Source organism: Sceloporus occidentalis, unplaced genomic scaffold (assembly GCF_023333645.1).
Source record: "Sceloporus occidentalis isolate IW3139 unplaced genomic scaffold, rSceOcc1.0.p SCAF_9, whole genome shotgun sequence".
In the NCBI taxonomy this organism is placed as follows: Eukaryota; Metazoa; Chordata; class Lepidosauria; order Squamata; family Phrynosomatidae; genus Sceloporus; species Sceloporus occidentalis.
In genome coordinates, this window is record NW_028316989.1 from 33,548,837 (window position 1) to 33,575,085 (window position 26,249).

General features: G+C 43.1%; 1 protein-coding gene across 6 annotated transcripts in view; it reads left to right on the forward strand.

The window, feature by feature from the left end:
* Positions 1 to 24,377, forward strand: part of PRMT2IP (PRMT2 interacting protein) — a 30,791-nt gene extending 6,414 nt beyond the window's left edge. For 2 of the 6 annotated variants that reach the window (XM_089538669.1, XM_089538671.1), the window contains exons 2-3: positions 15,699 to 19,244; positions 22,733 to 24,377. In XM_089538669.1, coding sequence (XP_089394795.1) covers positions 15,746 to 19,244; positions 22,733 to 23,565 — 4,332 coding nt within the window. In that variant the 5' untranslated portion in view covers positions 15,699 to 15,745 and the 3' untranslated portion in view covers positions 23,566 to 24,377. Of the gene's footprint in view, positions 1 to 5,852; positions 5,882 to 15,698; positions 19,255 to 20,411; positions 20,450 to 22,732 lie in introns of those variants that run through there. The other 4 variants (XM_089538675.1, XM_089538673.1, XM_089538672.1 and 1 more) reach the window with 4 other exon arrangements.
* The last annotated feature ends 1,872 nt before the right edge of the window (positions 24,378 to 26,249 follow it).

Consider the following 26,249-nt stretch of genomic DNA (forward strand, 5'->3'; position numbering starts at 1 on the left):
TATCCAGTGGGGGTCCTGGAACCAAACTCCAAAGGGTACGAAGGGTAGTTTGGTAAAAAATTGCTGTATGTTTTTTCCTGTAGAAGTAAAAAAACCTCTTAGTACAAATTCCATTGAATTCACAGTGAGATCAGGTACACAGCAGACCTTGCAAATGGCATAGCCAAAAAGCATTGTTTCTACATCATGACATACCCAAGCTCTTGGTTTTCCCATAATGCACAATTGGCATACTGAGTATCAAAAAATCTTATGTTTTGGACTCCACCTACGTCTGCAGTGCTAAAACTAATTTTCCAGGAAATTCTACAGAATGAATGACATGTACTTCCCGTCAAAGGCATGCAAGAGTGCCAAGTTGTTCACCAGTTGTTGGAGCCAAGTTGGTTACCGTAGTTTACATTTAGAGACATCATTGGCATCTTTTTATGTTTACCATTGGGTGTTTTATTTCATTTCATTTTTAATACTTCTCTTAGGTAGGGGAGACATCAACAGCTGCATTTATTTTGCAACATGGCATGTTTACCTAATAGCTTACCCTCTCTTCATAGCGTACCATCTGCAGTGCAGAATCACTTGGGTCCTGATTCAGAGTTAACCGGGTCATAGTCCAACATACAAACCACTATGCCATGCTGGTTGTCCTCAGTCTATTTACCTATATATAAATGCATTTTTCCAAAGGAAAAGGGAATCTGTTTTTTGTTACACTGCTGCAGGGGTGTGTGCTGAACTGCAACTCCCATTGCCCCTAGCCACCATTACCATTGGTGAGGGATGATGGGGTTGCAGTTAGAAGGCCAGAAGTGGTCCACTCCTAGACCAAAGGTTACAGAGAGGGTTTATGTAGTAGAACATCTCCATGGAGTATGGCCCATGGGCAAGATGATTTTGGCCTGTTACAGACTGCCAAAATAAAGCTGCTTCGGGTCTCTTTGGAGGTATGCTGTTTAAATGATGCATGCACCCTAAGAATCCAGAAGCTGCACCAAAGCTGCATTCCAGTGCTTAGAAATGGAGTGTGGCTTTGGCGCGACCTCCGGGCTCTTAGGACCCATGCATCATTTAAACAGCATACCACCAAAGAGACCTGAAGCAGCTTTATTTTGGCAGTCTGTAACAGGCCACAATCTCTGTTCTTGGCACCAAAATGTTTGCAAATGAGGAAGACAATGTTATAGATGGATTGATTCCATCAAGGAAGCCACAGCCTTGAATTTGCAAGACATGAGTGGGGCTGTGACCAGGGCTCTTGGAGGCCCCTCACTAATAGATTTGCCATAAATCAAAGCTGACCTGCCAGCAAACAGTAACAATCATCAACATAAACCTGTTTACTATGAAAAGTTTTGTTGTTGCTGTGTGCCCTCAACTTGTTTCTGACTTATGGCCACCCTAACGTGACCTGGTTAATGGGGTTTTCTTGGCCAGATTTATTTAGGAGGATTGTCATTTGCCTTCCTCTGAGGCTGAGAGATGTGACTTGTCCAAAGTCAATCAGTGGATTTCTATGGCTGAGCCAGGATTTCGACCCTTGTCTCCAGAGTCATAGTCCAGTGCTCAAACCACTGCAGCACACTGACTCGCTTTACTTGATTCTGTATATAGCTGGGCTCTGTGGTTCTGTGTCAACAAATGACTTGGTTTTTTTTGGGCTATGTCACCATGTTCTAGAAGAGTTTGTTTCTGACATTTTGCCAGCATCTGTGGCTGGCTTCTTCAGAGAATGTTGGCATGGAAGTGGGTGGTGTGTGTGTGTGTGTGTGTATGTGTATACTGTGTGACCCTGGGTTGGGAGGAGTGATTTCCATGTTAATCTGTGTATTGTTCTGTGGTTGAATGGCAAGGCTTCAGGGTGGGAGGATATGCAAAGAGGATTAGGAGGGTCTGTTTAATTAGAGAACCATTGTTTGCTGGGAAAACCTCTGACCCTGGGTGGTTTCATTTGCATTTTCTGGGTCTTGATTTTACAATCCTCCCTCCATTCTTGTGGTTTTGGAACTCGCATCCCTCGCAAGGAGAACATAATGGGGCATGTGCCTGAGGCACTCGTACACGTGTTCATGGCCATGTACAGCGCTGTGTAAATTTACAGCGCTTTATAAATAAAGGTTAATAATAATAATAATAATGCACCTATGTTCACGCCAATGGGGCTTGAATATATGCGAAACTCCATTTTCGCGAGGTGGTCCAGAATGGATCTCCCATGAAAAAGGAGGGGCGACTGTAGTGTTTTTCAGGACTGATAGCCAAACTTTGCTAACTTTAAAGGTTTCTTCTTTCCTGTTGAAGTTGTCCAAATGTGGAGGGCCAACTATATTTTGCCTGCCTGCCTGCCTGCTCTGTAGATTTTCCAGATAAAACAATTCAGGGGAAACAAAAAGAGAGTTTGCAGTCCTCGCTCAGCAACAAGGTATTGGAATATGCAGGGATTCAAAACCAGACATTTAACAGTTATGCACTGAAAGCCCTGGCCTTTGATGAATAAATCTGTCTGCTTTGGTACCTGCCCTCATTTAATTTTTATTGCAATTCACAACTTTCAGAATATGAAGAAATGTGCCAGTTTGGAAACGTTCTGATGAAAAACAAACCAGACAGCTGAGAATGAGGCACAGTGTGTGAGGAGAGAGGAAAAGGGACCCCAATGACCTTGTGATGAAATTTGTCAGTCGATGTGGAGGAAGTGAAGCCAAGGCCTTGCGATTCTCGAGCTATGAGAGCTGAACTGATACTAAAGGATTTTAACATTTTCATTTTATTGTCCTCCACAAGTGATAATACTATCAATGTGCTCTCACCCATAGCTGAGGTGAAGAGGGAGGCATAGGAATGCAAGGTACGGCAGATTATTCATTTGTCTTCAAAGACATAGCCATGTTAGTTTGGAAAATCAGTATACGAAGGGATCTTTCAGCATCTTTGAGGCTAAGTGAAAGAGAGAAGTTAGTAGCATGAGCTTTCGGAGACTTAAGTCTACTTCCGCAGATGCATTTGTTTGTATCTTCTACTGTTGGCCCTCCTTATCCACGGATTTTTTTATCCACAGATTTAACTATCCATGGCTTGAAAATATATTTTTTTAAAAATATAAATTCCAGTAAGCAAACCTTGATTTTGCAATCGTATATGAAGGACACTATTTCACTATGCCATTGTATTTAATGCGATTTGAGCATCCATGGATTTTGGTATCCATGGGGGTCCTGGACCCAAAACCCAGCAAATACGAAAGGCTCGGTGTACTTTTTAGTTTCTTATTCCAGGAGCTGAGGGGGTGGGATACGTAGAGGTGGAGGGGCATTGCCTTTTCCCTTGTTGCTTTTGATGCTCCCAGATAGCCCTCAGCTGTGCTGAGCAAACATTTTGCCTTTTATGATTTTGGGCATATGCCGCCAGTTGCCATTGAGAACCTCCTACCCACCTGAGTTTAGCAAATATGGGAAAATCCCCTCCGTAGCCTATTTATCCAAGCTGCCCACTGCTTTCTGAATGCAGAAGTTTCAAAATTGCTCACAAAGGACTTTACACGTGTTGATATAATGACAAACATTTCCTGTTCTATATATGTGATATTAGAGAGAGAGAGAGAGAGAGAGAGAGAATGAATATATGTCTTCCTGCCACTTATTGATTTATGGAGACCCCATGAATTTTATAGGGTTTTCTTACACCAGGAATGCTCAGAGGTGGTTTTGCCAGTTCCTTCCTCTGAAATATAGCTTATAGTGTCAGGGATGATGGGAGTTGTAGCTCTTCACCTCTGGCTCGAACTCACCACCTTGTTACGCACCGGCGCTGACCAGTTTTGGCCAGTGGTTAAAGCTTTGCTCTAAAGCAGCAGAGTTACAGAGAATAGGCTGAAGACCCTGACAAACTCTCCAAGCCTTCTCACTCTTGCATCCACAGAAGTCTTCCCACTTCTTCAGGATCCAGCTGGCTCTTGTATCTTCACTCAAGACACCAGACAACTCAGTAGTCTTATATAAAAGATCTACTTTATTCTACTATATACAGCTCCAAAACTATCCAACACAACTCCAATAATACTCCTCACTACTACTACCCACAAAATACATTGGGATTCATAGCCATTATTATAGTCATTGGAAAATACCACCCACTCTTGTCAGTATCCACCCAGTGGGCGTGTACATCCACTCTCATTGGTTCTCTTGTTTCTACCCAGAATTAATGATTTCATCATCTCAGCCTTGACCACTTAACAATTCTCAGGTGTGTTCAATTATCCACTTTGCATTTCTGTCCTTGGCATTTAGGACTTTTTAATTCCATTACCTTCTACACCTGTGTGGCTCTTAATTGCTTCTGCTGAGTCACCCTGACTCTCACATACATGTTTTATTTCATTCACTGTATATCCCATGTTGCTTTTTCCTTAACATATAGCACCTGGTATTCATTGGTGGTCTCCCATCCAGGTACTAACCAGGGATGACCTGATTAACTTCCATGATCAGACGGGATCTGGTGCCTTATACAGTGGGCCCTTGGTATCCACTGGAGTTTGGTTCCGAGATGCCCCACGGCCACGGGTATCAAAATCCATGGATGCTCAAGTCCCATTAAATAAAGTGGGGTAGTAAAATGGTGTCCCTTGTATAAAATGGCAAAAATCAAGGTTTGCTTTTTGGAATTAATATATACTTGGAATATTCTCAAGACGTGGATGATTGAATCAGTGGTTAAAGAATCCATGGGGCTGGCTGTATAAATATAAAAGTTGTTTAAAAGACAAAAGCAAAGATTAAATGAAACTGCAAAACAGCATAGCACAGTATCTAAATGTTTGCCTGCGTGATAATGTTTTGACTTGCGTGTGGAAGGAGAGCAAGAAGGAGGTCACCCTAGCCTCCCTAGGTGGGGAGTTGCAAAGTTTAGGAGCAGCCACCAAGAAGATACTCTCTCGTTTCCCTACAAAACAAGGCTGAGATGGTGATGGGACAGAGAGACAGGCATCTCCTAAAGATCTTAGGGCTCTGATGGACTCATAAATGGAGATACAATTCAAATTGCTGGAATGAACATTGTGTTGGACTCTATAGGTCATCACCGGCACTTTAAATTGTGTCCAGAAAAAGACCAGAAGCCATTGAAGATCTTGCAGCAAGGGAGCCCAGTTAATAATCTGATTTTAGCTCTTGGAAGTTTCCAAACACTTTTCAAAGCCAGCCCCATCTAAAGCACATCTTGTTGTTGTGTGCTTTCAAGACTTTTCCAATTTATGTCAACCTTAAGGCGAATATCATGGGGTTTTCTTGACAAGATTTATTTAGAAGAGGTCTGCTATTGCCTTCCCCTGAAGCTGAGAGTGTGTGACTTGCACAAGGTCTCCCAGTGGATTTTATGACCAGAGTTGTACTCTAATATTCAAACCGCTATGCCATGCTGGCTCTTATAAAGCGCATTACAGAAATCCAAAGGGTATGTAACCAAGGCATCAGCGTCCTTCAAATCAGCTTTTTAAAAATAACACAATTATGTTATGGTTCCCTAAAAGTCAGTGACGCCTAGTGATGTTCCCTTTGGCCTCCTACTGGGTACAGTTCTGCTCTACATATCCTTATCATGGTTCACCCAGGCGCCAAGGTCTCAATCAAATTGCAATTTCACTGAAACAGAACATGCACACAGCTTGCATAGAGTTGGCTTTCCCATTGATGTAATCCCTTTTCATCTATTTATGTATTTGGTCCAGTATGGGTGTTCAGTGGTTCCTTGGAACCTAAAAGAAAGATCTTGGAAAACGGAGGGTAGGTGGAAAAAGTGCTGGAGGGCCGCTGAAGACAATAAAACCCAAGCCTTATGAGGAACAACTTGAGCTGGGCATCTTTACCTTGGAGAAGATTGAGAGGTGAGATGATAGCTATCTTTGAAAGGATGACATGTAGAAGATGGATGAAGCTTGTTTTCTGCTGCTACAGGGACTATGAGATGAATAAATGGATTGAAATTACAAGAAGAGATTCCACCTAAACTGTAGGAAGAAATTTCTTTTTACTATATGAGTTGCTAACCCTGTGTTTCAGGCCTAAGATAAGGTGGCCCTAAATCATCCAGCAAGTCCTAAGGCTCAATAGCTAATAGAATCCAAATTTTGCATGCCTCAGTCCAGTATTCTTAATTCTTATACCACACTGACTATTTCAACCTGGATTTTGGATGGCAGGTTGAGATTTTCATCCAAAACCCTTGGGACCAGAAATGTTTGGATTTTGGTTTGCTTTTTTTTTTTTAATGATTTTAGAATATTTGCATACACATATATGAGATGTCTTAGAGATGGGACCCAAGTCTAAACATGGAATTCATTTGTGTTTCATATATACACATAGCCTGAAGGTAATTTTATATGAAATATTTTTAATAGTTTTGTGCATGAAACAACATTTGTGTACACTGAACCATCAGAAAGCAAAGAAGTCACTGTCTCAGCCACCCATGTGGACAATTTTAGGTTTTGGAATATTCTGGATTTTGGCATTCTGGATAAGGGAGATTCAACCAGTATTAGTATGTAGGAGCTGTTTGTCTGGAATGTCTCTTTTGGCTCAGCACTGCATAGAAATCAGAAAGCTTGTTCGTTTGGACTACAGCTCCCAAAGTGTGCTTGCTGGGGGATTCTGAGTGTTGTACTCCAGGGAAAGAACTTTTCCAAGCTATGATTCTTGGGAATAGGAATTTGGACAATATTTTACCACAAATAGGATTTCATCCTTGTTCATATTGAAGTCTAACTTCATTACCAACGAACTTTAAAAGCAAAATGAAGGACTGTCACTCCCATAATCCCCCAGACAGGCCATAGTGGCTGGGGGTATTCTAAAAGTATTGCTGTGGTTCAGCAATACTTTTTCTAAACTCTGGATTTAGGTTTCCAGAAATCTTTTGGATCATACCAAAGAGTCATCCAGATTAGCACTTTGGTTCCCCAATGGCTGGACAAATGCTTCTGGGAAACTCAAAAGCAGGTCATTAAGTCAGTGTTGTTGTTTTTGTTGTTATGTACCTTCACGTTGTTTCTGACTTATGCGACCCTAAAGTGAAACTATCTTGGAGTTTTCTTGGGGTCTTGAAGTTTTCTTGAAGATGGGTTTGTGTGTGTACGTGTGTGTTTACCTTCCTCTGAGGCTGAAAGAGTATGACTTGCTTATGGATTTCCATGGCTGAGCAGGCGTTTCGAACCCTGGTCTCCAGAATCGTAGTCCAACACTCAAACCACTACACTAAACTGGCTTTGCAACAATATTTTACTCCAATTATACATTTAGATCTCAGTGTTTCTTGGTGGTCTAGATTAGTATGTTGTTGAACTATGGTTTCCATCACCTTTGATGCTGCTTGGGGATGAGGAGATGTCATAATACTGCAACATCTGAGAATCCAAGGTTTGGGAGCACTATGTCTAGCAGGGCTACAATAACCCAATTTATGAATATATTAATATTGTGGTAGCCAAATAGCAGATAGTTGAAAAGCTTCACAGCCAGGCTATGAATCCAGTTTGTACTGGCAGCTTAGGAGAAAATAGGTTTGCATGAGCTGTGAAGGTACAATGCCTACTTTCTCACAATGCATATTAAATGATGTGCAGACTGAAGCTCTTTGCAAGCCCCCCCTTTTAAAAAAGTTTCGGCTTCTCTGTGTTGTGCAACAAGGGAGTGGCGCAACAGCTTCAGATAAATGCATTGGATTCTGAGAAATGCAGAAACGTTATACAATGGGTGATGGTCATTTTAGAGCCCAAACAGACAGGCCAAAATAAAGTTGCTTTGGGTCACGTTGGAGGTATGCTGTTTAAATTACACAAACATCTTAAGAAGTCAGAAGCTGCACCAAAACTGCACGCTTTCATGGCTTTGGCGCGGCTTCCGGCCTTTTAGGACACATGCATCATTTAAACAGCATACCTCCAAACTGACCCAAAGCAGCTTTATTTTGGCCTGTCTGTTTGAGCCCTTCAATAAAGATGCTATGTTTCCATGCAGGCTGGGCTGCTGGAAGATGGAGGGGAGAAGGAACTAGAAAAATCTAAAAGCCTTGTGATCTTCTTAGATCAGGATGGGGAAAACACCGAGCTGCTAGCTTTCTAGCTGAAAGGGGTTTTTGCTGGTGCAGGGAAGGGAATATTCCAGATTTAAACTCTGATTCTCCCTTAAACCCAGTGATTTGAGTTCAAGGAATGCATTTCTTCTTTGTTCCACTGACAGTACAAATTGGCTTTTGGTCAGTATGTACAAAATGATTGTGGAGCCCCAGGGAGGAACAAAGATGAACTACCAGCACATTGCTCTTCCCTTCCCTTCCCTTTCCTGCTCCTTTATGTGGGACAGATTTTACGACTGACTTTTTGACAGCTAGATCTCCCACAAGCCGTGGGAATCACACAGCCTTCCAGATGTTGTTGATCTTCAAATCCCAATGATTACTTTTTTGAATGGAGTTTATTGGACAATGTATCACTTGGTGCCAGTTTGAAGCTATGCATTGTAAATACCGACAGACAACTGTACTATAGGACTGCATTGCTGAAACCATGCAACTTGATAGGTGCAGAATACAGTTTATGACAAAATAGCCCAGAAGGCACAGGAAGGAAAGAAAAACTAAGGTCCAAAACGCACTGCAGAAATAATCCAGTTTGAGACCACTTTAACTGCCCTGGCTCAGTGCTAGGGAATTATGAGAAATAATCTAGTTTGAAATCGCTTTAACTGCCCTGGATCAGTGCTAAAGAATCCTGGGAATTGGAGTTTATTGTGGCACCAGAGCTCTCTGACAGATAGCTAAATGCTTCACAAAACAACAGTTCTGCAGTGTGTTTTGGACCTCAGTCTAGTGTGGATGGGCCCCTGGAAATGAAACATGTGTTGACAACCTTGTGTTGTGACGTGGGCCATTGTGTGCTTGTACATTTACTTTTCTAATTGGAAATCCTTGCTTACAGTCAAGTCAGCACACAAGATGATTGGTTTGAGGCATGGCATCCCATCTATGTCTACTGAAAAGGAAATCTCACTGGATTCAGTAGGTCTGAACTTCCAGTTTCATATTGCAGGCTTTGAAGGATTATATGTTGGATCATTTGATCCCCAGAGGTTTTCTGTAGGCATTAGGACTAGTCATTTATTTCTCATGATTTATTTTTCATGTGTTTTTATGAGTTATGGGCCATCATAACCTTGTGCGGATGCTGCTGTTAGAACAGGGGCAGGTCTGTGCGATCTTCCAGATGTTGCTAGATTACAGATCCCAAGTACAGTTGGCCCTCAACATTTATGGCTTTGACACTAGTGGATTTCATCATTTTGCGGTTCTGATTAATATGTCCTCTCTAGGAATCTCTAGGTCCTCCAGCGCAATTCTGCTGGAAGTTGACCATAGACTTGTGCTGGGGAACCTAGAAGTTCCTAGAGAAAACACTTCTCTAGGCATTTCTTTGTCTTTCAGCATGATTCTGTGGTCAATTTCTGGCAGATGTTGATGATAGAGTTGCACTGAAAGACTTGGAGATTCATAAAGAGGTGTTCTCTTAGGTAAAAAGAATGTTTTTTTGTGTGTGAAGTCGAAGGCTTTCTTGGCCAGCATCCATAGGCTTTTGTGGGGTTTTTTGGACTATGTGACCATGTTCTAGAAGAGTTTATTCCTGATGTTTTGCCGGCATCTGTGGCTGGCATCTTCAGACAAATTCTCTGAAAATGCCAGTGAAACGTCAGGAATAAACTCTTCTAGAACATGACCGCATACCCTGAAAAACCCACAAAAACATATAATATGTTTTTTATTTGTGGGTTTTCCATATTCACATGGATCCTTCACCCCTAACCCCAGTGAATGTGAATGGACTACTGTATTGCATGCTGTGTTGTCCAGAGCTGCTGGGACTTGCAATCCAACAAAACCTAGAGGGCACCTGATTCCCATTCCTAGTGTAAGCCATCAGTTCCCCTTCCTAGGCATGTTTTCCATTGCTTTATTTTGAGCAAGAGAGAATACTCTGATCCTGTGACACACATAGTTCAGTTCAGTTCATTCTTTGGAAAGTAGCAAATAATGGTTACCTCCTGATAGGCTTGGAAAGCTTTTGAAGAATAGTTCATGTCCAGCTCTGAACTTTGGAATTTGAACCTGTCGTAACTTGGCTTTACCTAATGAGGATCTGACACAATCTGTCTGCGAAAGGCTTGTGAAGGCGGCTGACCTAGTTGTGATTCATTTGTTCAATCCACTCACTGCTGAGGCAACCCTGCCTTGAGGCTACACTGTTCTGGAGGACGGGTGCGTAGGAATGAATTTGGGGTCTGGGTGTGTTGATGTTCTCAAGCCTCCCATTTCATAAGAATATAGGTGGGGCAAAACAGTACCTAAGTAACCACACTTCACACATCTCTGTTTTCCCATTGCAGTAGCAGCTCTGAAGTGTGTGTAGGTGACTCGGGTTGGAAACAAGGCCAGCAGAAAAGTAACTTCTCTTGGGGAACATCTCCTTACTTGGGCAGGGAACATTGAATGTCTCAAGAAATTTCTGTACTGCTACATCTGGAAAAACATTTAGATGCTCTATAGGTAAAACTCAGCTAATTATAGTTTTACATTTTTTCCTACCTTTGTTGGAGGTAGAAACCTGAAAGAATAAAGTCCCAGTCCCTACTTCCTTCTTATTGCAGTGAAATCTGCTGCACATTGAGTCTCTCTTATCTGAAATGTTTGGGAACAGAAGTGTTTTGGACTCTGGATTTTTTTGGATTTTGAAATATTTGCATATTCCTCTGAATTCGCGGGGGATCCATTCCAGACTCCCCCCCCCCCGTGAATCTGGAAATCCGCAGATATTCAAGCCCCATAGACTTGAATGGCCGCGTGCTCCTGCTGTGCACACATGCCATTGGCACACACATCATTAACTTTAATAGAGGTTGCCGCTCCGCAAATAATCAAAACCGCGGATCTCAAGTTAGTGAAAACACAGAGGCAACTATATGTGAGATATCTTAGAGATGGGACCCAAGCCTAAACATGAAATTAATTTATCTTTAGTATACACTTTATACAGATAGCCTGAAGGTAATGTTATGCATCATATTTTAAAGTAATCTTGGGCATAAAACAAAGTTTGTGTGGACCAAACCATCAGAAAGCAAAGGTGTCACTGCCTCAATCAACCCTGAAAAAGTTTTAGATTTTGGTGTATTTTGGATTTTGAATTCCAAATAAGGGTGACTCAACCTGTGTCTTCAAATCCAGGTTGGCATTGCACTCAGCACCTCCAGAGTCAAACCTTGGGTGCTATAATGCTTGGCATATTTTTTAAACAATTGGATTTCTCTTCTCTGTAACTCAGGCCAGTGTGGTGTAGTGATTTGGTTACTGGACTACAAATCTTGAGACCAGGTTCGATTTCCCACCTAGTCATGAAACCCATTGGGTGACCTTGGGCAAGTCACACTGTCTCAGCCTCAGAGGAAGGGAATGGCAAACCTCCTCTGAACAAATTTTGCCAAGGACACTCCAGGTTTGCCTTAGGGTCGCCATAAGTCAGAAACAACTTGAAGACACACAACAACAACAAGTTGTTAAAAAAGGGTTTTAAATGAATGGCACTTTGATGTTTTCAACAAGGTTTGCTGTGTAAAATGGATTATAGTAGCTTTTCCAAAATGGGCAACCTCTGGTTATGTTGAAATACAACTCCCAACATCCCCAGCCAGCATTATGGGAATGATATTCCAGAACATCCAGAGAGTGAGCAAATGGGAAAAGCTAATCTACACAAATCACAGCTTCTGTTACTTTATCAGTGTCTCTCTAACCATTTTTCTAAGCAATTCTGTGTTGACCATGATGGTCTTAACCCATTTTATCCTCCCAATAGTTCTGTAAGGTTGCATAGGCTGGAAGAAAGGGAGTGAAGGTAGCTGGCCAAAGGCCATCTTGAGTGGATATTTCAACCTGTTTCTTCCTAGTTCAGATTCCAGCTTTCTGGATGCTACATCACATTGGCAATCAAATATAAACGAAACCCTATTGCAAAACATCCGTTGGTATATTTACATTTCCAAATACCTGGCAGCTTTCCTGTTTCGATTGTGGGCACCAGATCATGAACCAGGAATGATGTCTTGTTTGTAACCCGTTATGTATACCAGCATTTTCTTTTATGCTTACTGCCTTATGCATGATAGTTGGGCCATTGATATTGATCAACATTAACTGTAATGTGAAGTCAAAGGCTTTCATGGCCGGCATCCATAGCTTTTTGTGGGTTTTTCGGGCTATGTGGCCATGTTCTAGAAGAGTTTCTTCCTGATGTTTCGCCAGCATCTGTGGCTGGCATCTTCAGAGAATGTTTGCCTGGAAAGGACTTGGCTATATATATTGTGTGACCTGGAAAGGCAGGAGTGATTTGCATGTATATTGTTTTTTTGCTAATGGCAGGCCTCAGGGTGGGAGGGTCTGCAAAAGAAGATTAATGTCTGCTTGACAGTGCTCATTGTTTCTCATTTGCATTTGTTGAGTCTTTATCTTGCTGTCTTTCAGGACTGGTAGCCAAACCTTGTTTACTTTAAGGGTTTCCTCTTTTCTGTTGAAATTGTCCAGGTGTTTGTGGATTTCAATGGCTTCCCTGTGCATCCTGACCTGGTAGTGGTTGGCATCGTCCAGGATTTCAGTGTTTTCAAACAGTATTTTATGCCCAGGGTGGTTTGTGGCATGTTCTGCTACTGCTGATTTTTCTGGCTGGCCCAGTCTGCGGTGTCCTTGATTCTTGTTTGCACACTGCGTTTGGTGGTCCCTATGTAGACATATCCGCAGCTGCATGGTATGCGGTAAACTCCTGCGGCTGTGAGAGGGTCTCTCTGGTCCTTGGCTGAGCAAAGCATTTGCTGGATTTTCTTCGTCGGTTTGTAAACCATTTGCAGGTTGTTCTTCCTCATCACTTTGCCTATTCTGTCTGTGACCATATGGACTCCACATAGCCCAAAAACCCACAAAAAACTAATTTTAAATAGCTTGGTGCACAATCTTGGTTATGATTATTTTTAAAGAACAGGGACATGGTATACCTAACCATCTTTGGTTTTGACATCCAAACCCAGTGAGAATGAAACAGTGTTACAAAAATGCTCTTGCTATCAACTAGACTACTTTGACTCATTCTTTAGGTATGCATCTGAAAGTAAAGGAAGACATTCTAAGGGTGTATAACATTGCATTAGAAAATGTTTTGCTTATGTGTTATATTCCCAGGGTTAAAATAATCAGGGGTGTAGTGGAAGTGGTGTGGGAACGACAAAAAAATAAGGGACTTGCCTTCCAAATTTCTTCAGTCCTCACATTTCTAGCATTGCAATAACTTGAAACTGTGAGCATTTAGAAATATGGAAATACAGTTTAGGCATCCAAAGAAAAGAGGCAGACGAGTACAAATTCAGCAAATATAGTGTGCCCTCGTGTTACGCGGGGATCTGTTCTGAAACTCCCCCACGTAAGGCAAATTCCGCCTATGCCCCATGGTGCGTAGCATGGTGCGCACCCCATTCGCTATATTAGTGCTTGCCATCCATGTGACCTCAAGTCTGCATATTGTGAGCCTGTATACAGCATGGGTGTGCTGTATAAAGCTTCAGGTGTGAACAATTTTCAGTCTTCACTTCATGCAATGCTAGAAATTTGTTGACTAAAGGAATTTTGTGGGGAGGGCAGAATTCATATGGGGAACTTAATGCCCTCATCTCCTGCCATAGCTACCCTTACAAATGATACTGATTTCAGTGGATGGGTAAAACAGACTGTTGGTAAAGATGATTCTTTTGATTCATCATAAACTTGTTCTTCCCAAGATCACGGGATGTAAATAGTTGAGTTAGTATACCCCCTGCTGGAAGAATGTTGCATGGTAAGATTTACACTCCAAATATTCCCAGGCTAGACTTTCCTTCTAGAGGTTGAGACTCCCTTCTCTGCAGTTCCAGAATCTGAAATGCTACAAAATCTGTGTGGTGGAACGAGTGACACTTTTGCTTTCTGATGGTTTGGTGTATGCACACTTGGTTTCATGCACAATATTATTGAAAATGTTGTATAAAATTACCTTTAGGGTATGTGTATATGTGGTGTGAAAGAAACATAAATGAATTTTGTGTTTAGACTTGAGTTTCCTCTCCAAGATATCTCATGATGTACACATATGGAAATACAGGTATTCCAAAATCCTAAAAAAATCCAAAATACAAAACACTACTTGTCCTAAGTACTTTGGATAAAGGAGACTCACCCCGTAGAGTTTTTTTGCCTCATTCATGGAATTCTGCCAGAGAAGGGGACGGATGCCATTGCTTTAGATTTCGAATTCTCTGTTGTTTTTTTCTTAGAGCTTCCTCTGACCTTGTATTTTTTCTTGCCCACACAACCAAAACTGGTTAAGGAAGGAAAGATGCACTCCCAGAATCTCTAAATTGGCACGGTCAATGGCCATGCAGACTGAAATTCTGGAAGTGACAGCAGAATGCCTTTTGAATGGCAACTCAGGAAATACCCTCTGTATTTGTTCCAGGAAATCCATGAAATGTTTATGGCCTTTTAAATTTAGGGGACAAAAGTTTATTGTGGTTTATAGTGGTTTGCGAAGGCTTGGATAGAGGAAGAGAGAAAAAAGGAAGGAAGAAAAGAAAAAATGCTTTAAGTTACAATCCCTGTTGGGCAGAGCTGAGTAAACGTTTGCAGTCATTTTGACTTATAATGACCTTATGAATAAGAAACCTCCAAGAGGTTTTGCGCAGGTCTTGCAAACTCAGTGCTGCAGGATCCTTGGTTGAACCAGTCTTCCTCTTTTCCTATTATCTTTGATTTTTCCAAGCATTATTGTCTTTTCTAATTGTCTCATGGTATGTCCAAAGTGCCACAGCCTCAGTTTAGTCATCTTGACATCTAGTGAGAGTTCAAGCTTAATTTGCTGTAAGCCTCATTTATTTGTCTTTTTGTAAGCCGGGCATATCCATGGAACTTTTCTCCAGCAACACATTTCAAATCAGTTGATTTTCTTCCTGTCAGTTTTCTTCACTGTTCAGCTTTCATGCCCATATATACATTGAAGGTGGGCCTTGGTATCTGCTGGGGTTTGGTTCTAGGACATCACGTGATACCAAAATACATGGATTCTCAAGCCCCCTTAAATACAATGATGTAGCAAAATGGTGTCCCTTATATAAAATGGCAAAATCAAGGTTTGCTTTTTGGAATTATTCTTATTCTTATCACCATCCTCATCAGCATTGGAATATTTTCAAGCTGTGAATGGTTGAATCCATTGATGATGCAAAACCCGTGGATATGGAGGGATGATTGTATTATGACCTGGATGATTCTGACATTGGTATTTAATGATATATCATGAGCATTAAAATCTGGTTGGACAGATTTAGTGGGGATTAAAAATTGAGAGGAAAGGGGAATGGAATGGGGTATCTTGGAAAAGTGCATTGTTGAAATCCTAAAGAGGAGCACTCTGGTTTCTGGTTTCACTTTCCCCCTCTGTGTACAGTGTTAAGGCTATGCATACTTTTGTCTGTAGCCAAAATGATGTGACCCACACACATATTGATTGAGTCTTTGCTTGCCAAACTGATGTTTGCTTAGATTGCTGATCATATTCTTTTTCTTCCTTCCCGGTCCAGAATATCCAGTGTGATTTTCCTACCATACATCCCAGACCAGAGGCATAATGGCGGAGAAGCGTCACCTGGAGTCTGTGGGCACCGTGAGCTACAGCAAGCTCCCTCGTCTGGAGGCAGAACCGAGCCAACTCCACACAGCAGATTTATGCAAGTCAGGCATTCTGCCAGGCCATGCCTCTGAAAACCATTACAGCTACAAAGAATCCTATTTTTCTTATCCTCTGAACTACCATGAAGGGCCCAAATCATTGACTCACTGGACTCCTGCCGAGGCCTACCCCCATTGCACGTCCAGTGTGGCAAATCAGCAGCTGCAGACAGAGAAAACTCTTTGTATGCTGTACAAACATGAGGCAGAAAGCTTTGGGGCACAGGGGCAAACACTTGGGCATGGGAAGGGCAGTGAATGCATATCCCGAGATGCATTTAGTGCTCAGGAAAGGTGGGCCAGCTACATGGGCTATCCAGGCTATGGTCCACAAGGCTGGATTCACAACTATGTAGCACAGCAGTCTCCCCGAGCACCAACAAGTTTCCCTACCTTGGCAGTGCCCAAGCCCGTTTATCGGCACCACATTTACAGCACTGAGTCTGGCTACAGCCCCAAAGATTCTTTAGATTTGGGAATGCCAGTGGAAAGCACCCTGAAACTGCCACTGGGCACTGAATGGACTCTGCCTCCATTGGGACCCTTGAGCTGTACAGAAAACACTAGTTATGGCACTGTTGTGCCCAAAAAAGCAGCGGTTGCTAAAACCAATTTTCTGCCATTACCTCCAGGGCACAAGGATGTTGCTAGAAACCCAGCTGGCTTTTCACCTTATCGCAAGTCCTCTGAAAAATGCCAAGGGGGCCAGAACACTTCCTTTAGGGATGGAAGCTATCTCAGCACATGCAGCAGTCAGAAAACCATCTCTGAGACACATGGCAGCAATCTCAGCAAACATGTGTGGCCTAAAATACCTCCTCCTGTGAACCCACTAGAGCATCCTCCACCCTTAATATATCAAGATAGGTCATCCGCATGCTACCCGCTAACCTCCTACCCACTAACATCCCATGAGCAGATGCTGCTGTATCATCAGAGCTATGCACAAGTGGAGAAACCAAATTCTTTGCTTGCGTTGCCGGCCTGCAAAAGCTTTGGTTCCCTGGTTAATGAGGAGCCCCCCATTCTTCCTGGATCTTATTTTCCTTCAGTGCCAAGGAGTTACCATCCTGGCTATCCAGAGAGTTACCCTTACAAGCTAGTTGGTCCTCCTCCAATGACTCCTCCTGGCCTTCATACTTCAAGGGATCAAGCGCACCAACAATACTCATTGGCTGCCAAAGTGGATGCACCACAGAAACCCCCGACTGCTGCATATGCTCAGCCCAAAAAGTCATCCTACTATGGTTCTTTTCCCCCTAGAGAATGGCACAAAGATAGGCGAGTTATGGAGCAAACCAGCAAGAGCTTTCCAAGTCAACAGCCATCTCCACAATCTGAGGCTTTCCAATCACTTTCCTCATTGGACCAGTTACCTGGCTATTTTGGTGGCTCTGGGCAAATGCAAGAGACCAGCTGTGAAGTGGGACTTTGCCCTTCAGAGAAGGCCAAAGCTAGGGAAAAAGAACCCCCTCACATGCCCAAATGGTCCTCTTTAACTGCTGATGCCAAGAAGAGAAATGTAGACAATCACAAACCTGAATCAGGCACTTGCATAATTATTCCTGATAGTCCAGTCACAGCCCGCAGCTCCTACTCTAAGGCAGATCAGGCTCCAAATGTTTCAGAAGACTCAAATCCCTCTTTCCAGAATGGACCACAGTCACCTGAGGGAAAAGCAAGAGGCATTACTACAATACCTGAGATGCCCCCACCTCCACTTCCACCTTCCCCTCCTATGCCAGTGATCAACAATGTCTTTAGCTTGGCACCTTACCGAGATTACCTAGAAGGTTCTTCAGACTCGGTAGAGATTCCACTTTCTAAAACTGGCCAGTTGGAGGAGAACTCTTCCAAGAACACAGGCAAAAGTATGGACAGCCCTCATTCTGCAAAGCCAGATTGTCTCAAGTCATCAGAAGTGCCTGGGGAGAAAGATGTAGCTGGCAATGCAATGGCAGAAGTTAGCAAAAGGGAACCAAATAGCAACTGCACAGAGGACAAGAGAGAGGATGGAGAATGTTTTGGGACCAGAGACAGCTTCCAAGTCAAGCTGTTGCCTCCAAATGGGTCTGTATCTAGTCAACCAGCCTCAAAAACTTGTGCGAATGGCTGGGCTGGGGAAACAGAGTCTGACGACAATGCACTAGACCTTAGCAGTAAAACTGAGTCCTTGGTGGACATCCCAAGTTTTCGGAGGGAAAGTTCCAAGACCAATGTAGGGGAGGTGAAAGAGAGACCATCCAGTGGACAAGAGGTGTTACCAGAGACCAACAGGCAGGCTTCAGAGCTGTCTGTGCAAAGCAGCTCTGAAAGAAGGTGCAATTTTCAGAGTTCGGCAGCATTCCTGTTCAAAAAATTCAAGATCAGGAAATCGCAAGCAATGGAGGCAGGCTCTTCAGTGCAGCAAAGCCCTTCTCTGTCACGGTTACTAAGTTCCCAAATGGCTGCTTTGTCTAGTGATGTCTGTTTACAGCAACATGCTGAGCAAGTGGCAACTCGGCAAAAGAGCCCAACACTTGCCCACCAAGAGGTGTCCCAAAACAGCCCAACAGATAGACAAAGCCCCTGTCAAAGGGTGACTCGGCAAAACAGTTCACCTGACCAACTAGTCATGACCCAGCAGATCAGCCCACCCATTCAGCACAGTGGTCAACAGGCAGTGACTCAGCCTGAAACACAACTTTTGCAGTTGAGAGTCTTCAACATTACCCTGCCAGATGCTCCTAAAGCTTTGCCTCCTAGCACACCACCTGTCTCCCCTGTGCTTGAGAAAGCCAAGATTTTGCCTCCTGCAAGTGATGAATCTCCTGGAGAGCAGAGTTCACCGCAGAAGTATTTCACTGACCTGCATACCTCCATCTGCACCATCATCTCCTGTTCGGTGTCTGCTTCTTCTCCGGAGCAACTCAAGGAGTGGCTGGAGAAGGCTGAGTCTGATCAAGAACTCAAGGAGAAGGCAGCTAGTTTGGCCAAATCCAAGAATGGTGTGAAGGTCCCCAACGTTCCCAAACCATCTAAGGGCAAGCAGGTCTGGCTGGCATTCAAGGACATGGTGGCCCTGTTTCGGAAGCTTCTCTCTCAACTGGACAACTTCTTGTTCACCCACAAGTGCCCCTTCCCTCACGTGGTCCGAGCAGGCACCATCTTCATCCCCATCCATGTGGTGAAGAAGAAGCTCTTCCCCAACCTCTCAGGCACCTCTGTGGACCACGTGCTGCAGAACCACAAGGTGGAGCTGCGTCCCACCACCCTCTCCGAAGAGAAGCTGCTGAGGGAGTTGGAGCTGAAGAGCTGCACCTCCCGCATGTTGAAGCTCTTGGCCTTGAAGCAACTGCCGGACATCTACCCAGACCTCCTGACCCTTCATTGGCATGACTGTGTCAAGCAACAGCTTGGTAAGTGCAGGTAATAATCGTAACAATAATAGTAACATTTTATTTTTTAATTAATTTCAGTTCAGGGTGGGCAATGTGCAGCCTGTGGGCTGTTTTGTGTCCCCCGTAGTTAAAAAGAAATCCAAAATGCTTCAAAATGCCCTCTAGAATGTATGGGGAGGATTTCCACCCTGGTGTCCAGAATATTACAGTCCAATACTCAAACCACTATGCTGCGCTGGATCCTTAGGTTTCCCTTAGAGTTGCCATAAGTTGGGAATGACTTGAAGGGCACATGACCACAAGTATGAGAACTGCATTTTTAAAAGTTTAAAACTATTTTAAAACATAACAAGAACATTAAAAAAACAACAACCAGCAATCCTCCCTGCCAATAAAAATGACCCCCTGTAACTAGTTAATCACTGGGTGTTTGTTTCAATAGAAAGATCTTTGCCTGTCACAGAAGGACGAAAAGAGAAGGGGCCAACCTAGCCTCCCATGGAAGGAAATTCCACATCCTGGGAGCAGCCACCAAGAAGGCCCTCTCCTCTGTCCCCACCAGAGAGGCCTGTGATGGTGGTGGGACCAAGAGAAAGTCCTCCCCAAGGATCACAAGACTCAGGCAGGTACACATAGGGAGACAATCTTTCAGAAGATCTGTCTGTAAGGCTTGGTACAGACGGATCTCGTGGCACGTCTTGATGATGGGCTAGGGTTGCCTCGGGGCAACGCCCCACAACTCTAGTACGTCATCCGTACGTCAAAATGGCGGCGCCCTGTACAGATGGGTGCCGCCATTTTGATGCCGCGGACGCCTAGCATCCGCCCGTCACGGTGCCATAATAGTGCCGCAAAAAGAGCCTGCTTTTGTGGGTTCTTTTTGCTCTGCAAGGAAGTCACACGGTTTGTCCGTTGTGCTGGCAGACTGCCCTTTTTGGGCGGTCTGTACTGGGCCAAAGTCACATAATTAAAGTCTAGAGGTACTAGACTGGGAATGGCAGGGCTTGGTGGTCCGATAATCCAATGCAGCATGAGATAGTTTCCTGTGTTCTTCTTGAGCATGCTGATTTTTAATCCCATTAGCTGTGATCTACCAACAACAACAACAACCTTCCAGACTGACTTTCTATGACCAACACTTCTACTGTCATTTCAGATGATTATAAATAACTTTATTTTTTCCAGGTCCAAGTTCGCAGGCTGACCTGCATGCTTCCAAGTAGGTATCTGCTCTTTGTGTGGGTGCATCTGCTCATAAGAGAGATTGTGTGTGTACAAGAGAAGGGAGGAAGAGTCCATATGATTTTTTGAGATGATCCTCAGGTCAAAGGGCTGGAGGGTACTGAAAGGGAACAATTGATTTGGACTTGGCTAGACAGAAGGATCTTCTTAAGGGGAAATGAACTGGTGTTTTCCATATGGAAAACATAGGGTTTAGTCACCAGGATCTTCAATTCAAAGTTAGAGGATGTTGAGAAAGACATTTATGGGCCTGAACAGACAGTCCAAAATAAAGCTGCTTCAGGTCACTTTGGAGGTATGCTGTTTAAAGGACACACACATCTTAAGAGGCCAGAAACTGTGCCAAAGCTGCACTCCAGTCCTTAGGACTGGAGTGTGGCTTTGGCATGGCTTCCGTCCTCTTAGGATGCATGCATCATTTAAACAGCATACCTCCAAAGTCACCTGAAGCAGCTTTATTTTGGCTTGTCTGTTTGGGCCCTATGTGTCCAAATACTCAGAGAGCAGTTATCAGAGTAAACCAGAGATGAGGAATTTTAGGCTCTGGGCCATATCTGCACACTCTCCAAAATGCCACCATCTGGCAGGGACAGTCCTGATTAATCCTCTGTAGTTACAGCTGCTTTTAAAATCTCCCAGTTTCTCTCCTCCTTTGTCCACAGCTCACTTCAATTGTTGCACAGTGAGTTTAAAGTGCAAATGTATTGTGCACTCAGTTAACTCAATGGGGTGATGGGGGAGGGATAGAACATTTTCCTTTCCAGTAGGCTCAAGCAAAAGCAAACTGCTGCAGTGTCTCCTTGCATATCTTGTTCCTTATTAATTAATTTTGCCATCTTGACCAACCCCTGATGTTGCTTGGCCACACCTGTGTAGGTTTATATCTTTGAAATGATGGAGGGTATAGATCTTCCCTCCTCTTGGAGACCCAATCGTATCTCCCAGGGTTCCTCATAATCCTATATCCCCTTTCCCATGTTAACATTGTTTACTGGTTTTCCAGCATTTATATGACTTTTGTTCCCCTTTGTAAAAAGACTGAAATAATTCTCGAGAGCCTTAAGCTACTAGCAGGAAGAATTTTTAAGTTAAAATATTCTCTTCTTTTTTGTCTCCACCCTTTTTGCCTTTGGTCCCAACCACTTCTGGAAAGCAGCCCCTGAACATATTTCTAAAATTGAATGTGTTCTGAAGTCATCATAGCTACTTTATCTCCTCTGGTATAAGTAATTTTAGAAACCAGAGATGAGATGGTAGGCTTGCTTGAGCTCCACATATACTCACATATATTCATGGTGCACAGCAGCCAAAGGGCACTTTTTAAACCAAATTGGAAATATCAATTTGGTTTACGTGTTGTATAACAGATATAGGTCCTTACTATTAAAACATTTTTGACTGTTTTGTCCAGTTGTGGCAATGCTTAGGTTAAGTTATCATGGGCTGCCCCCTTTACTTGAGAGAATATTGTTTATTTATTAATTAAAATCTTGGTATTCCATCCTATATTCGCAGATCTCAGCAGGTGACAAGAAAACAAATTTAAAACAATGAATAATAACAATAATTTTAAAGACTAAAATGTATTAGATAATTAATCAATTGATGTGCAGTTGTGGTGTAGTTGCTTTGAGTTTGGACTATGACTCTGGAGACCAGGGTTCGATTCCCATCTCAGCCATGATCTTGGTCATCCCTGGGTGATCTTGGGCAAGTCATACTCTCTCAGCCTTAGAGGAAGGCAATGGCAAATTTGGAAGAAATGTTGCCAAGAAAACCTCATGGTCTCAGAAACAACTTGAAGGCACCCAAAAACAACAACAGTACATCCAGACAATTTTAAACTGTTTAAAACATTTTAAAATAGTGCACCTCTAGCATGTCCACAGCCTGGCTAAAACCAATTAGGCCCAAAGGCGTTAACTTAATAGCCAGGTTTTGACTTGGCACCAAAATGATACCAACATTGGCACCACTCTAGCCCATAAAGTATTCATCACAATCAGACCAAGGTTCCTCTTTGTTGAGCACTTCTTGGCATGAAAACTAGCAAGCTGTAGCTGATCATCCCAAATTCGGCCACCAGCGTTTATGTTCAGAGTCGTCTTTGCAGGAACTAGATCTAATAGGTTGTTGCAGGTGCGGTGAGGATGGTGGGAATCCATTGTATTATCTTTTGAGCAAAGAGTATGAGTCTGAGGTTACAGAAATGGAAGGTGCTAACATGCTTGGATTTTTCTTTTTCAATTTCCCCACTTCATTAGGTGATCCTTCTGGGGAGATCCTAAATGGCAAGAACAGCTCTTCAGCAGCAGATGACCTGAAGCTAGCAGATGTGGCCAGATGTTTACAGGGTACAGTGACCAAGACTCAGGGCCAGAACTTCCAAGGGAAGTGGAAGGAAAAGAGAAAATGGGGATCACCACCTCGGAGGAGGACTAAATGCTTTCCTTCCAAGACGAGCCGACCAGCAGATGATGAAACACTTGAGGAACCTTATTTGCCTTCTGTCCAGATTAACACTGCATCAAAGCAGGTAAACATCTGGAAGGAGAATGTTGCTGCTTCTGCGACTTCGAAGGCCAAGGGTCTCCCACTTCACCCTGGTGCTAAGAGGCAGCTTTTGCCAGCCCATAAACTGCCCAGGACTCTTCAGGTTCAGTTCACTAATAAGATTGCCAGGAAAACAACCAGTACCTCAAAGGCCCTTCATCTCCGGAAATCGGTCCACATCAAATTCCAGAATGCCCTGCGAGATATACAGGGGCCTTCTGTCCTTAATGCCATGGAGAAGAAAGGGAGAAAGCCACCTTCACTGCTCCTGAAGGGTTTTGTAGGACAGAGATGTGGTGGCATGAGGATCCCTGCTTTGCCTGCGAGGTATCCGGAACTGGTTGGCAAGCGAATCAGACACTTGTACGAGGAGAAGGACAAGACTCAAGCATGGTATCAGGGAGTGGTGTTGCAGGTTCACAAGCATCACAAAAACCCTCTGAAGACAGTTTATGAGGTGAAGTACGACAGCGAACCGGAGTGGCAATATTACCTCGAGATCCTGCAGGACTATAAGAAGGGCTGGTTGGAGCTGGAGGAGTGAGCGTGTATGAATGTGTGAGTGTTTGTATATGTGGCAAAAAAGGTCACCCACCTAAATTACCTTCTTGACAGAATGGATTGTTGTTGACAAGGTGGGCAAAACCATAAACAAGTTCCAAGGTTTGGGTTATCTTCCCGAGTCTGGTATGTGCTTAATCACAAAATGCTCTGGAAAAATTTGAAGTGCCCAGTGAAGATTTCCTCCCTAAAAAAATGCTTCAAAAAGTTACCTTTTGGAACTATCCCTTTTAGAACTTATGCTGGTTATACTGGCTAAGGGATGCTGGAAGCTGTTGTTCCCCAAAGGCAACATTGCCATGGTTTGGTTCCTACTGTGACATAGCTAGCACTCAGTGTCCTAGGGATCCACATAATGCCAGGAAAGCTTGCCATGCAACTGTTGTTCTCAGGTGACAATCATGCCAAAAAAGAACATCTGGAATGGACATAGAAGTGTTTATTTTTCAATGTTGTGTAAACCACACTGTAAAGGCCTTTTTGCTCAGGCAATGCAATCCGGAGGCAGGACTGTCTGCATTGATGGTTCTTATTATTTATCCACACACAGTTCAGTTTGGAAAAGGGAATGCCAGAGATCAGACATCTCCCTCTTTTGCTGGAGGAGAAAGAAACAAGTCTTAATTTTTTTTTAAAAAAAATATATATAGTACAGGGTGACCATTTGGTAACAAGTGTTTGATACTGTAAATTTTGTATAAAGTTACGATGGGAAACATATTTGCCTTTTTATTTAAAAACCTTTTTTTAAAGATACAGTTTCTAAGAGGTGCTTCACTGAGATTAAAAATTCTGTTTTGGAACTGTTGTGCTGCTGCGTCTTCTTTTGGCACTTTTTGTGTTTTCATCCTTCTACTATATAGTTGCCATACCCCAGGTTTGCCTGGGTTTTACCTGGATTCTTGGCATGATCCCTGGTGCCCTTTTAGACCATCATCTGCCCCGAATTTGAAGTTTTGATTTAAAACGTAGCTCTTGTAAGAGCTGAGATACTGGGCAAAAATCAAGCTGTTCTGCAAAGAAACCAAATCCATTTTGGATTTCCCTTTCCAAAAGGAAAAAGAGATTGGCAAGGGAGGGATGTATGGTGAGAGCATAAGGCAAGGCAAAGGAAGGCAGAATGCAAGAAGCAAAAGAAAAGCACATTACAATGGCATGAGATCTTTTTTATTTGCATTGTTATAATGCAAGTTAAAAGTGATGTGCATAATATCTAAATTAGACACCCAAATTGGTAGGAAGTGGAATAAGGCAACCCAAGCCAGCTTGGTGTAATGGTTTGAGTGTTGGACTATGACCCTGGAGATCAAGGTTCAATTTCCAACTTGGCCCGGAAATCCACTGGGTGACCTTTGGAAATCCACATAATAGTAACTTCAGGCAGTTGAATGCCTTTAATTTAAGTTAATGTAATCACCCCAAATAAGGCTATGGTTCTCTTCACTTGCCTGGCAAATTCTCTGAGAGGTACTCCAAAAGTACATTTACCACAGTGTTTCCCAGACTTTGGTCCTTCAGATGTTTTGGACTTCAGCTCCCAGAATTCCTGACAGTTGGTCAAGCTAGCTGGGGCATCTGGGAATTGGAAATCCAAAACATTGATCTACAATGTATACATAATGCCGTTTGACACCTCTTTAAGGGCTATAGCTCCATCCTATGGAATCCTGGGTTTTGTAGTTTTACAAGGTTCTTAGCCTTCTCTGCCAGTGCTGGTGCCTGACAAAACTACAAATCCCAGGATTCTGTAGGATGGAGCCAAGGCAGTTAAAGTGATTGCAAACTGCCTTATCTGTACAGTGTAGATGCATCCCAAAATTTCAACTTCTAGACATAACAGCTGGCTGCACCACTCCTGCTGAAACTCCTCTCCCCCCCCCCCCGGGCCGGTGGATGGGCATCTTGTTTATTTACAAATATTTATATGTCAAACATTAAATGTTTACTTTAATGTTTCCAGCTCTTTGTGCCATTTTGGACTACAGTTCCCATAATCCCTGTCTCGACACTGCAGAGATTATGATATATAGCATCTGGACACATAGGCGGGCAGTTGTGGCCTTCCAGATGTCATTGAACTGCAACCCCCAGCATTCCTATTCTGGCTGAGATTGGTGGGAGCTGCAGTCCAGCAAAATCTGCAACCTGCCCACTCTTATTGACTCATTAGATGAAAAAGCAAATACCACTAGAGTTATACCACAGATATTGCCAAAAAGGCTACTCCTATAGCTCTCTGGATATTACTAAACTGTAAGTCCCAGCAATCCCAATCAACACAGCAATGGTGCAGAATGTTGGGAATTGTAGTCCAACAACAATCCAGAGGATTGTCAGCCCGAGACCTTGGAAAAATGACCTTTGTGGACTGCAACTCTGAACTTTCTCCCAGATCCAGTATAGGAGTTGTAGTCCCATCTCTAGGCACTGTAGTCCAAAATCTTGCCTTGTAAAGCATCCTTTCTCCCTCCTCCTCTACCTGATGGATATCCAGGAAATCCAAAAACTATTCAGCATCTTTTGTGACCCAAAATGATTTACTCAAAAAGGCAGTGTTCTTGTCCCTCTATCTGGCTTCCATGCATCTACCTCTCCATCTCACTGGATGAGCCTTTCCCCCATCTAATGGCTGCTTCTTAGCTTTGCACTTTTGAACCTTACCTGATC